This window comes from Equus caballus, chromosome 18 (genome assembly GCF_041296265.1).
Source record: "Equus caballus isolate H_3958 breed thoroughbred chromosome 18, TB-T2T, whole genome shotgun sequence".
NCBI lineage: Eukaryota > Metazoa > Chordata > Mammalia > Perissodactyla > Equidae > Equus > Equus caballus.
In genome coordinates this window covers 60020749-60034555 of record NC_091701.1, presented here as the reverse complement: position 1 = coordinate 60034555, position 13807 = coordinate 60020749, and the positions used below count along the sequence as shown (strand labels likewise).

Genomic DNA, 13807 nt, shown 5'->3' with positions numbered 1-13807 from the left:
AATGTCTAATGTCAGCCCTTTTATTGTCTTTAAAATGGTCTCAATGTTAGTCCAAAATTGATTAACCTAAGTAAAATCATAACGATGTAGGATCGAAAAAAAAAAAGAACCTCTTTAATCTCTGCCATGTAAATGATGGTTACATTAATATCATCCTATACTTTTGGTTTTCAACTATCTAATAGCTTTATTCTAGTATGACGATAAAAATTGTTAAGGGAAATGAAGAAATAGCACAGAGATTCTATGTCTTAGTATTTAACAGTGCATTGGAGTCCTGATGCTGGTTCGCATTTGCTTGGATAAGTATCTAAGGGAAAATTAAGTTCTAAGCTGAAGCTACTATTAGAAATCCCAGAAAGGACTTCTGGGAATAGTTTGGCTTTTTTGCGACAATAGATTTTCTGATGAAGAACATCATTCCCTAATGAAAAAGACCTGGCACTGCTTCATATGATAAAACTTGACCAACGCAAGGAATATGATGATCAGTTTGGGAATGAGTGTTTTAATAAGAAACATGAAATCAGCTGTGCTTTGGCAGCACATAACCCAAACCAGCATGAGAGCCATGGTCCTGGCCCACAGAGGATCCCCACCACGCTACAACTGTGCGAGTTCCCACTGACATCACCGACAATGCTGGCGTGGAGACAAGGACATAATCCAAAAGCAGTCATGTTGGATTCAGCTTCATTAGAGTCGCATGAAAAATAAACCAACTTCCCCACCTCCCACTCACCCCCCAAAAAATCCTACTGAGGAATGGATCTGAGGCTCAGCAGAGCTACTCAATATGTACATTTCTAGGCAACTGTATTAACAGGGATAGGAAAATAGCAATTGCAGGGGGAAAAAAAGGCAAATCTGTAAAAATAGTGATGCAGTAAAATATGAAAAAAAGAAGATGCAAAGAGTAGACATTGAATTATCCAGGTCACAAGACTGTCTAACGTTGTGACTCTGGAACAACAGGTCAGCTAGTTCAGGAGGGGACAACATCTGCTTTAACTACATTTTATAAAAAGATACCAATGCAATAAAATTTTTACTGTACTGATAATACTGAAGTTCACATATCCGTTAATAAAAACTAGTTGACATTACCCACATATCCGTTAATAAAAACTAGTTGACATTACCCGCATAAATGCTTGATGGGTTCTGCAGTTAGCCGCTCTGCTTGATACTTTCATGCTTCCTGTAATCACATCAGAGGTTCCATTTGAAGAAAAGTAAAATCTCGATGGAGACTCCGCCTTTCGGTTCACATCCAGACTCATGTTATAAAACAAAACTGCAAAAATATAGAGAGAATTGCACTTAATATAAGTAGTTATCTAAAGGCATTTACTTCGTTATTTTTGAAGTGATAATGGTCAAAGTTATGTAGAATACTGGAAATGTCTTAACCTCTCTTCATTAAATAGCTTGCAAAAACTAACCTGAAATATGGAAGAGGCAAACACTTGATACAAATTTCAAAAATTTTTTATAAATTAAAAAAAGATTTATCAACTTTTCTCTTGGTTTCTATTTCTAATATTAACATCTTTAGTTATTTGCTTAATCCTCCTATATATAAACCTTTCAAAACTACAATGCCAAAAGTGTTACTAATAATAAAAGTCCTGAGTAAAGCTTCAGATTTCTTTGAGCCCTTTTTGTCTCTAGAACATTCCACTAAGAAAGTACAAGCAGAGTACTGTGCTCAGCGTCACTTAGAATAGTTCTATCTTGTGTGGTTACATAACTAATTTCATATATGGTTAGATTCTTTTATTTCCATTTGTTTCCAATTTGAAGGCTTGCCATTTTTCTTTGGGTTTTTTTTTCTTTTTAAGCTTGGCACCTGAGCTAACAACTGTTGCCAATCTTTTTTTCCTGCCTTTTTCTTTCCCAAATCCCCCCAGTACATAGTTGTATATATTTTTTAAGTTGTAGGTCACTCTAGTTGTGGCATGTGGGAGGCCACCTAAATGTGACCTGACCAAAGCGGAGTGCGCGAACTTAACCACTCGGCCATGGGGACGTCCCCTCTTTGGATTTTTTATTAAAAGTGAACATGCAGTTCAAAAGTCAAACCTATGTAAACAGTTGACTCACAGACATCTCCTTTCCAGCCCTAGGCCCTGATTATTTCCCCTCCATGTTTTCATTGGCTTCTAGTTTGACCTTCTAGTTTCAATTTGCACAAAAGTAAACAAATATAGATAGACATTCTCTCAATAAATATTCTGGCAGTTTGGTAAAAATTTATTTCAGATCTGACATAGTAAATAATCATCTGCTGAAGAAGGTCTTCAATAAGCAAAAAAATAAGGAAAATTTACAAGCAACAAAAAAAACTCCAAGCCAGATCTTGCCAAGAAAGTAAGAGCTATTTCTTGAATCTAAAAGAGTTCTTTGTCAAATTGGTGGTTGCCAGAGGCAGGCGGTAGGGGTGGGCAAAATGGGTGAAGTGGGGTCTAAGGGTACAAACTTCCAGTTATAATACAAAGAAATCCTGGGGATGAAATGTACAGCATGGTTATGGTTAACAATACTGTATCGCATATCTAAAAGTTTCTAAAAGAGTAAATCTGAAAAGTTATCAGAATAAAAAAAATTTTTGGAACTATATGTGGTGACAGATGGTAACTAGATTTATTACAATTATCATCTCACAATATATACAAATATCAAATCATTGTGTTGTACACCTAAAACTTATATAGTGCTGTATGTCAATTATACTTCAATAAAAAATTAAAAATAATAAAAGGGTGTTTTGCAAAACAAGCTACATCTAATAGTCTTCTGAGATGTCATTCATTAATACAGGAGCAATAATTCAGAATGATATTTTAAAGAATTTATATAACTCTTCAAGTGTTCATTTACATTTTAGGAGTAACTCACTCTTCTGGAAGGATTTTTTTCTATTTATTTCAAGGAAACATAAGTATAAAACTTATATTACTCCTACAAATTTCAAATAAATCTTTCAACCTTTCTTTTATTTAGAAAATAAAATCCACATCAATTGACTTCAAAATTACAATAAGTGAAATTCAATGCCTCAGAGATGGAGCTGCAGTTGAAATAACCGTCTATAAGTTCATCACCCTGAGTTCAGACAAAAAGTAAATGAAAAAGGGGTGAATAAAAATCCACTCACAGTAAGAGGCAAAATGTCCTGATTTTATTAAATACGCTTACCATGTGAATTATTTCTCTCAAGGAGTCATTTTATAACAACTATAAAGCATGTTTTTCTAACAATGCTATGATTATTTATGTTTCACATATTTGTTTTCAACCATTTTTAAAAGTATCTGGTCACAATGGAATTGATAGTATAATCAGCACAGATTTTACATAAAGGGAAACGGTCCTATTTGATGTGTATCTTTCAGATAATCCATCAGCTTGTCTGTGTTACTGAGGTCACGCTCTCCAACTACCACTTCTCCAATCAGTAACCAGAGGAAGGTTTTGCCCGCTGTCCTATCACTGCATCTTTAACAAAGGACTTTTGCGAGCACTATTAAAAACTAGTCTGATCTAAAGTAGAGACACCAGGCTCATTCTGTACTTCTCATTACAGGCTCATTCAGACTGAGACCTCTGTTACATATCCATAGTTGGGTTCAGTAAGTATTTGCTGTCCTTCACAAGGTTTAGATGATGACAACCTGCAGGCTCATGAGTACAATCAACTCTTAACAGGTCTTACGGGGCTCATGAACTTCGTGAATTAGTAATGTCCAAATAATAAACTCAGGTATGCTTCTCTCCTACCATGGGCTAGTTTCATTAGTAGTTATTCTATTAGCTTAAATATAACATAATTAGGAACATTAACCTGCTGGAAAAAAACGTAATACTTATGAAGTCACATATATGTGATTTGGGATTAACCACAATTTGGATGAGCCACATCAATGCTATTTTCTCCAGAGCAGATAATTGAGAGTTCCCTGTGCATGGGGAAACAGGCTTGGCTCTCAGGAGCTGACAGTCATAGTAAATCCTTAAGAGATGTATGTTATTTAGGGAATTAGAATCAGGGTCTAGACTCCAGATAAGCTTCTTCAATTACTCAAACAGAATAGAACACGAAGAAAAGAATCTTCTCCCTTTCAGGCCTTCCACCTTAAGCTGGCTCCAGGCTTTAAGGAGCCCAGTAAAACGGAAGAAGAGCTGTGGTGATGTTTTTTCTATTCTAAAGAGATCTTACAGAGTATGTCCAGTTCATTCACCTTAAATAATATAACAAGTGATATTCTCTCTTGGCTTCTTGTTATAACCTCTGAACAACCACAGCCTTAATGTGCCCCACTCATTGGTTAGAACAAAGCAAGAACCTGAAAGATGAGGAAGAAGGCATTACCACGTGGCTACTCTCTCTTATGCTAGAGAAGCCCTCTATGGTGAAACAGTGAGGGCTCTAAAGATGATCATGAGGTTGACGAGTGAAGTGCACATTCTATCAGGAATTAATTCTGTAAGGGCACCCTTACCAATATAACCTGGAACCTCTTTGCCCTTGTATGAGAAACAGAGTTTCAGATCCATGCACACAGAAGGCAATCCATTTTCAATACAGTCAAAATTCGTTCTATTAACTGACTCAGGATGGTTTAAAGAAGCTTCAACAATCACTACAGGTCTTGTCCTAAGGAGAAAATGAAATTAGCAATATTAATTACATAATTATTTTTCCTTAAGAAGGCAATTGCATTCGTTTTGTCAGTTTCCATTGATCAAGTAATTTCAAAAAACTGCTTTACTAAAGGGATGTGCATATATACTCCATTACACTTCCATACAGGAATCAAGAGAAATTTTCATTTAAGTTTCTAAAAATATTGACTTTGATGATTTGTTTAATTATATCTATGTAACGTGGGAAAAGTATCCTAAAGTTCAATAATCAAATTTCAGAATACCAAAAAGAGTGTTATGAGGTTACCACCATTGCTGATTTTAAAAATTGCCTCCCATCATTTACAATTAAGCCCAATTGTCATTAAGCAGTGAAATGTATCAACCTTACCTTAGCACCACAGCAGAATCAGACCGAAAAGCACCAACTGCTACATCTGGAGGATAAAAAAACAACACAGATTAATGATCATCATTAGTCAAAGAAAATTACTTATCAGCCCTATATCCTTAGCTACATATCACCTTTTGACTATGTCAAAACACTATTTACAGAAAATTAGAAAAGATATACTTACGTCTTAAGATTCACTCCACATTTGTCTGAATCTACTCATTTACAATGACATAATAACATAAACTTTATCATATAAACTCATGATACTCTAAAGATAGGCTTATTAAAACAAAATTCAATTTTTAGACTAAAAATATTCACCCAGAAATCTCCTTTCAAATTACAAAAAAAAGTGTCTTTTTTCATCATTATATGTTTGATTTATTTTCATGGGCGCTTTTCATTTTTTCAAGAACGAGGAATAAAACTTTAAGTAACTAACAGTGTAAAGCTCAGGAATCACTTAATTATTTCTGACCAATCCTTGAGTTCTAAACAGCTTTAAAAAAATGAAGGAAAAAATAATCAGTACATTAGAACTCTTCCATACCAGTTTAATGTACTTCACAATAAATCAGCATTCACAATAGAGCTTATTCCAGTTTATGGAATATAGTAAATTTTATACTCACCTACATAGCCATTATTGTCTGCATCAATTTGTCCAGATATGGACTGTCCAAACATACTTAATGACTTGCTGATTTGAAGTCCTTCGATTCTCTGAAAAATAGATAAGTTGAGTGGGAAGCAGTTTTGAACACCTGATATCCCGGAGAAGCAATGATTTAGTTAATAATGAGCCTTCCCATGCCCTGGCACATTTATTAACAAAATGCATTGGAGTTAAGTCAAATTCTTGTGTCTAACAACAGAAACAAAAGTTTCTAGTTTGACATGGTCAGCTGACATCTAATTTGTGACAAGAAAAAAAATTACTTTCTTTACTTTGTGAGCAAAGGGAAAACTACGTAGTAAAGATCTTTTAAAACAGTCCTGACTCCCCCTCCCCAGGCTCCTTTCAGGCTCTGTATTTATTTCCCTGACCAAAATGAAAAACCAAACAAGCAATGTGGGAAAGAAAACATCTATAATCACTTAGTGGAACCTACTACTCAGGTTTAAGATGAAAGCCACTTTACTCAGCCAGATGGCTTCCCAGCATTTGAGGACAAGTCAAGTTAGACATGTGCTCCCGATTCCATGTGCCCAATTTCAAGTCCAGATACTGATTTATGAGTACCAGGCTGTTATCCATACTGAGAAAATCAGTATTTCTTACTAGACAAGTATAAATCTTTCATGTTAAATATAGAGAACCATTTGCCTATTTTTACCTAATCAAAAATAACAGTTTTAGCTAATGTTTCCATGAAAGCAACTTTGAGAAAACTTTTCTTTCCTGCATGTGTATGTAGTTTTTTTCTAGGCACTGAAATGCCCTGATCTTTCTGAAGATAAAGTGAAGTGAGAGTTAGATCAGGGAACTTTAAGCACGATCATCTTTTTACTCTGCACTGGAGGAACACAGAGTACCACATGAGTGTTTCTGTCACTGTGCAATCTCCATGAAATACAGGGCTCTAGCCACAAAGCACGACAGTTAATCAAATCCAAATGCGCTTATTTGGAATAGTGTGGATATTACCTCAGAACATAAATTCATGAAATGCAGAGAGAAATCTCTAATAGGTTAAAGACAAACTTAAATGGAAGTGAAACAGAACTCTTATTTATGAAAAAAATGGTTCAAAGAGTTGTTAATGACCTTAAAAATGAGACCATCTACTACTATTATAACAAAGTGGTGAAATAGAGAAGTGAGTATTTGAAAGAGCAAATTAAGAAAAATAGGTCGACATGAACATGGGAAGTTTTCTGGAAGCTTTCATTACCAGTGCGCCTTTTGAAAATCCAGTCGCGCCCTACCTGTGAGAAGGCCGATGAGATCCCCTCTGCTCGGCCGTTGTAAATGTAAATAGCACCTCGCAGGTCATCTTCTTGTGGAGCTCCAATAGCAATATCTATGCACAAATTTAAAAGGCAGAAAAACAAATCCTTGCTACAAAGAATGCAACTCTGAAAACTAACCTTCATGCTCCTTAATTCATATCACGTAATATAAGAAAACTCCTTATCAAAACACTAACAGTTTTCTCACTAGACATAAAAAATATTACAAAACACTATGATCATGATGTACAGAATTGTACAGAACACTTTGCGTGTGGAAGTCACAGAGTGAACTGGTCTTAGAGGCAGTCTAACAGAATGGCTAAGGGCATGGACTCTACAGCCAGACAGCTGGGGCCTGACCATAGTACTGCCCTTGTGCCCAGCTGTGCTACACGGGGCCCATTTCTTAACCTCTCTGTGTTCAGTTCCCTCATCTACAGCACAGGATTATCAGATAACCCACCCTCAGCAGAGAAGGACATAACTCATGTAAAGTACGTAGAGCAGTATATAGCACGTAATAAGTTATTATCATCTATGAATACTATAACCACAAGAATCCTTATTTTGAGCTCTAGGCTTTATTTTATTTGCAAAATGACTTCTAAATTAATTCCTGTTCCAAGGAAAGTGATTAAGGAATTTGTTGAGGATATCTGTACCTACACACACACATACGGTTTCAGAAAATTGATTTATTCTGTAAAATAATGACTGCATCACCTTTATGACTTTGAGATTTGCCTCAGATTATGACACCAGGCGGAGAAAAAAGATTTGATCAACTCACATAAGAAAACCAAGAGGAAATAGAAACTAAGAATGACATGGTTGCTTATGTGCTACAAATACATAGCATACAGGAGCAAAATAATATTCTACAGTTGCAAGAGCATTATTTTTACCAAGTATTGTGTTTCTTTGATTATATTCATATATTTCTTTATAGGCAATGTTTTCTTATAACTTTAATAGAAACCTAAAATACAGAAAGTTTGCTTTCACAGTATTCATTACTTAGTACTGTTTATCAGACCTAAAACCTTTTGAACAACTACAATGGTAACTTTTGACTGCTATTTCAGTGGGAATAAATACATCTTTGACATATAACTCTATGCCAAATGCAATCCAATTTTAAAAATGCAAAAGCCTTTCTATATGCGTCTGTAATGAAATGGTAGACACACCTTATACTCATTGCGTTTAGACATACTAAGGCTAGCCTCTTTTGACTTGTGCAAATTATTTTAAATTTTCATATACAAATACACCTATTCACTTATTCATTCAGTGGACAACTATTGAGCAGCTACTGTATTCCAGGCATTTGCCAGGAGCTAGCAATACAGGGCAGTACGCAAAAGGAATTGACAGTCTATGGGGAAAAACAGCGAGCAAAAACAGAACAATAACAGAGTATGCAAGGAGAAGGTGGTGGAAATTAGGGAAGACTTCTCAGAGAAGATGATGCCCAAGCTGAGATTAAAGTATTGACAGGTCTTAGCTAGGTCTTCACCTAGGGAAGGGAAAAGGCAGTTTAGACAGAGGAAAGAGCCTGTGCAATAGCAGGGAGCAAGAGGCAGCACGGCACTCATGCAGATGACAATGAATCTGGAATAGCTGGAACCATATATGTGCAGATTAAATACGCACAAACACAGGGGGCGGGGGGAGCACGGCGGGAAGGAAGAGAGAGAGAGAGAGAAGGGAAGAGGAAGAGAGAAGAAGCATCCTGCAGCCACTGTGAAACAAGATCAGTCAGCAATTTCATTAATCAGGGCTAGATTTATACTTCAACCATTGTGGCTACTCCTTAGTAACTAGAATTCTGTACCTTGATTCATGATGATAATATAGGAAGAGATAAGTCGAGGTTACGAAGTTGTTGATATACAGAAATTCTTGCAGTGTCAGTTAGCATTAGTAATCTATATTAAGGCAAATGTCTTAAAAATATATAGATGAGTCTTTTCAGCTGAAATATTAAAAAGGCCCAGATCAATTTAATTCCGAGGAGAGGTCATATGGGTATATTCAGTCTTTGGCTATCTTATACATGGATCCAAACTCCTACTTCCTAGGATTACACCTGGATCTATTTTTTGTTGTTGTTTTTTGTTTTTTTGGCTTTTTTTTTTGAGGAAGATTAGCCCTGAGCTAACTACTGCCAGTTCTCCTCTTTTTTGCTGAGGAAGCCTGGCCCTGAGCTAACATCGTACCCATCTTCCTCTACTTTATACGTGGGACGCCTACCACAGCATGGTGTGCCAAGCGGTGCCATGTCCACAGCCGGGATTCGAACCAGCAAACCCCGGGCCGCCAAGAAGCGGAACATGTGAACTTAACTACTGTGCCACCGGGCCGGCCCTACACTTGGATCTATTTTATAACCTACTCAAGTTCTAGCTACCATTATAGAAATGAGGAAAATACTTATTAATAAATAATAAATGTTTTTCCACACCTATGCAACTCAATTTGGGACACAACATACAGAACACACACTGACATATCCGACAACTGTTTTTACTTTCATCGGAACATTTTATTTCATTCTGTTAGTATAAATCATAACAATTATCATTAGTATAATCATTGTAATCTTAATATCGGCTAACCCTTAAATAATATTCACACTGCAGGCACTGTGCTAGGGGCTTTACACATGTAACTCTCACAAGAATCCTATCAAATAAATACTTTTCGATCCTCACGTTTTACAGATGAGGAAACTGAGGCACAAGGTGTAAGTTGCTCCAGGTCACAGAGCCAGGATGTGGTGGAACTGGCCTTTAACCCTGCAGGCTGGCTCCAGAGCCCGTGCTCTCCATCACCACGCTCTATAAGATCACTAACTAGAGAGCTCATGCCAATGTTTTCTGGCCTCGCACCTTTTCTCCTTCCGAGTCAAAGAAGTGTTCAATTAATGATTTGATAATAATCATCATTTATTTTAGGGGCACACAAAATAATAAGCATGATTTACAATTGTAGAACTTTATTATGGTTCTACTCAAAATGGAGTCAAACGTACAGTCTGAAAGTCAGATGACGAGGTTCAAGGTGAAAAACCTAAACCAAAAATAAGTGGTCTTGCCAAATCTATTTTATGGATGAAATCCAAAATGCTATCTGTCTGTCTGTCTGGTCACATCAGTCAAGTAGGTCTGCCTGTTTATTAGCTACCTATTCTGTGACTTTCTCATACTTTTGATGAGATTTTTACTCTGGACTCTTGCCAAATTGATTGGTTATCTTCTTAGAAAATGGCTTACTTTGTTTTTCTAAGGACACAAGAAATATAATCTGATTTTTTCCTTTTGAAGAATGATTTAAAAAACCGTGATGAATGCTAAAATAACTGAGGTCTATTATGCAAACCACCACAAAATTGTGCATAGTAAAAGGACATTAAGTCAAATTTGTATCTAAGACTGGAGGTGGAAGGAAAAAAACAAATGGGGTTTTCATCGCTTTCTATACAATCCCACACACCCTGCAATGAACACGAAGTAACTTCATCTATCCCAGAAAAATAAACTAAGATAGAAGATGAGAAAAGGGATAGGGAAACACGTAATGAAAAATAAAACGTAGATGCCCTGCTGTCTCAGCCAGGCAGATAAGGTAGGACGGAATTAGAGAGCTCAGTGAAGAACAAGAACACGCTGAGCCTGCTTCCAAACCAGCATGGTCTTGCTAACATCTAAAATGTGGAAAATGCCTACTCATGGGCAAAACAGAAATGCTGTTCAGTCAAAACAACGGAAATCCTGCCATTTGTGACAACGTGGATGGACCTGGAGGGCATTACGCTAAGTGAAGTAAGTTAGACACAGGAAGACAAATACCGTATGGTCTCACTTATATGTGGAATCTAAAAACAACCAAAGACATAGAAACAGAGATCAGGTTGGTGGTTGCCAGAGGCACGGGGGTAGGGAGTGGGGGAATTGGATGAAGGGGGTCAAAAGACACAAACTCCCAGTTATAAGATAAATAAGTCCTGGGGATTTAATGTACAACATAGTGACTATCGTTAACAACACTGTATTGTATATTTGAAAGTTGCTAAGAGAGTATATCTTAAAAGTTCTCATTACAAGGAATAAAAATTTGTAACTATGTGACGTGATAGATGTTAAGTAGACTTAGTGTGGTGATCATTTCACTATATATGCATATACCAAATCATTATGTTGTATACTTTAAACTGATTCAATGTTATATGTCAATTACATCTCAATAAAGCTGGGAAAAAGAAAAAATTAAAACTAGACAAAGTAGAAAAAGATACATGTTATTATAAACATGAACTGAAGTGAATAAACATTGAGGTGGCCACTAAACGTAAATATATTGTAATTTATAAATGAAATTATAAATAGCACAAAAATATGCTGAAATATTGAAAATCATCACTTGAATAACAATCTTCCAAACATAAAGAAGTACCCTTACGAATTGGGTACTGAGGACTCCAAGACACCGAGCGCTGTGTGAAACCAGGTTCTTATACACACTCTGAAACTTTGCACTGTGTCCTGCGGGTCCCCTCTAAATTCCTCTTCCTACGTCTCACAGGCAGAATACTTCCTGTCTGTCTTTCACACGCTGGAAAATTGCCTGGGATTTTCCCAAGTACTGGAGTGACTCTGATAAGAGAATGTGCCTGGTGTTCAAGACATTTTTACAACTCAATCTGATCAAAAGAATAATTCAGGTTTGTCATTGACACTTTGATGCCACAAAAATCATTTCTCATGTGCACATACACACATACATTTGAGTACGTTCAAAATAGTGAATAGTCTTCCCCAAATATGTCATTTAAAACAGGACGCAGAAGAAATTGTATGTAAACAAAATAAGTGTTTTACTAAATGATGTTTTTAAAAGAAAGAATTTTATCTCATGTAATATATATATGAAATATCAAGGTGCATAAACATCGTTTTACCCATAGATACTTGTTAGGTAAGATCCTTAAATTCACCATTTAAATGAGGTTTATTTTTTCGTGTCTCAATCTTATATCCATGTGAATGTAAAACTTAAAAAGGGGTGCCACCTTATCCTTCATTTACATTATGGCACACACTGTATATCTGGCATAGTACAACTGACACAAAATCAGTGCTCAGTAAATATCACAGAATTGCTGACTACTTACGAAATGTAACATCCATCGTAATAAAATCTCATAGATATTTTAACGAAAATGTTATGTTTAATCATAACCATAAAAATATCTACATATATCTTTTACCTCCTTTTTCTTTTAAAACAGTAAAAAAAACGCAACAACCCAGAAAAGGTAATATTTGTATACAAATTCTATTCTCTTACATTTAATAGGGTTCACTAGAGGCATATATTTAATAACTGATTAACATCCTTCATGTAGAATGAAGCAGTTAGGAATAAGATGAAATTAAGGAAGTGAGAATTTACAATACTCCCTCACTTATTTGCAGCATCCAAGTAAGTTTTGGCCTAATATTGCCATATGCCAATTGCCAATGACCACATCAGAAAACACAGTTCTGAGCCCTGAAAATAATTAACAAACACTTATTTGCTGAACTCTAGTAATTACACTCTCTCCTTTCACTCATTCATCATTTTTTTGTTTTTTGAGGAAGATTGGCCCTGAGCTAACTGTTGCCAATCCTCCTCTTTTTGCTGAGGAAGACTGGCCCTGAGCTAACATCCATGGCCATCTTCCTCCACTTTATATGTGGGACGCCTACCACAGCATGGCTTGCCAAGCAGTGCCATGTCCACACCCATGATCCGAACCAGCGAATCCCGGGCTGCAGAAGCGAAACGTGCTAACTTAACCGCTGCACCACCGGGCAGGCCCCCTCATTCATCATTTTATGCACAGTTTTAACAGACTTAGTTACCACTCAGAGCTAGACTGAAAAAGGCCAATTTTAAGAGGGAAGGCTGATGGAAACAGGTACTTCAATAACAGGGCTGATATCAGTGGAATAGTTGCCATCTATTCCATTCCTGAAATGCTTCCATATCAGTTGGTAAATAGCCACTGTCCCTGAGTCTGCCAGTTGCCCCCTCACTACTGCTCAGGACTCTCTCCTGGGACCCCCCAACTCCTCTCAGAATGCAGCGGCTGAACAAGGAATCCCTGGCACAGCAGGGGACAGCTCTGCAGCCAGCCTCTGTCGGGTTCTGTCAACGTCTTTACTGCACTGATAGTCAAACACTGTGGTCCAATGAGTCTACGATACACGTTTTTCTTTTTTTTTACATTTTCACATTTCTGAAATCAGAGTATTTCTTAAAATAGAAAAATGGTGGGTCACAGTTCAATAGGCACCATGTTTATAGAGGCACATAAAATAATGATGCAACTTATAATCAATGGTGCCGGAAAATCAATGAAATAGGGTGTTTTGAATATCACGCTTTATTAACAATGGTGAGAAGCAATAGCTGACAGCTGAGGAAAAGTTAGGTGTAACATAAAAAAGGAAACAACAGTTTACCATCTGGTTCCAACAAACAACATAAAATTCCAATCATATTCTTTTCCTTGTACTGCTTTAAGAGTGGAAATCAAGTACCATGTGAGATACTTTTAATTACCTTCAAAGCCATCATTATCAATGTCGCCAAGATTAACTATAGATTCTCCAAATCTTGCAGCGTATTTGTCGCTTCCAGTGAGCTCTGTTTCCATTTCATTCATTACCGCTCCCTAGATAGAAAGGAGAAGAAAGGGTGTCATTATAACTCTCCCTGAAAACTTTACACATGATTTACTGTTGTAATTGG

General features: G+C 36.5%; 1 protein-coding gene across 3 annotated transcripts in view; it reads right to left on the bottom strand.

The window, feature by feature from the left end:
• ITGA4 (integrin subunit alpha 4) overlaps positions 1 to 13807 on the bottom strand; it is a 77358-nt gene that overhangs the window by 36452 nt on the left and 27099 nt on the right. For all 3 annotated transcript variants that reach the window (XR_011428554.1, XM_023622140.2, XM_070242038.1), the window contains 6 exons: positions 13619 to 13730; positions 6977 to 7071; positions 5680 to 5770; positions 5042 to 5087; positions 4506 to 4660; positions 1143 to 1297 (listed from right to left, as the gene is read on the bottom strand). Coding sequence is in view for 2 of the 3 variants with exons in the window: in XM_023622140.2 (XP_023477908.1) it covers positions 1143 to 1297; positions 4506 to 4660; positions 5042 to 5087; positions 5680 to 5770; positions 6977 to 7071; positions 13619 to 13730 (654 nt within the window). In the remaining variant the exon portion in view is untranslated. The remainder of the gene's footprint in view (positions 1 to 1142; positions 1298 to 4505; positions 4661 to 5041; positions 5088 to 5679; positions 5771 to 6976; positions 7072 to 13618; positions 13731 to 13807) is intronic.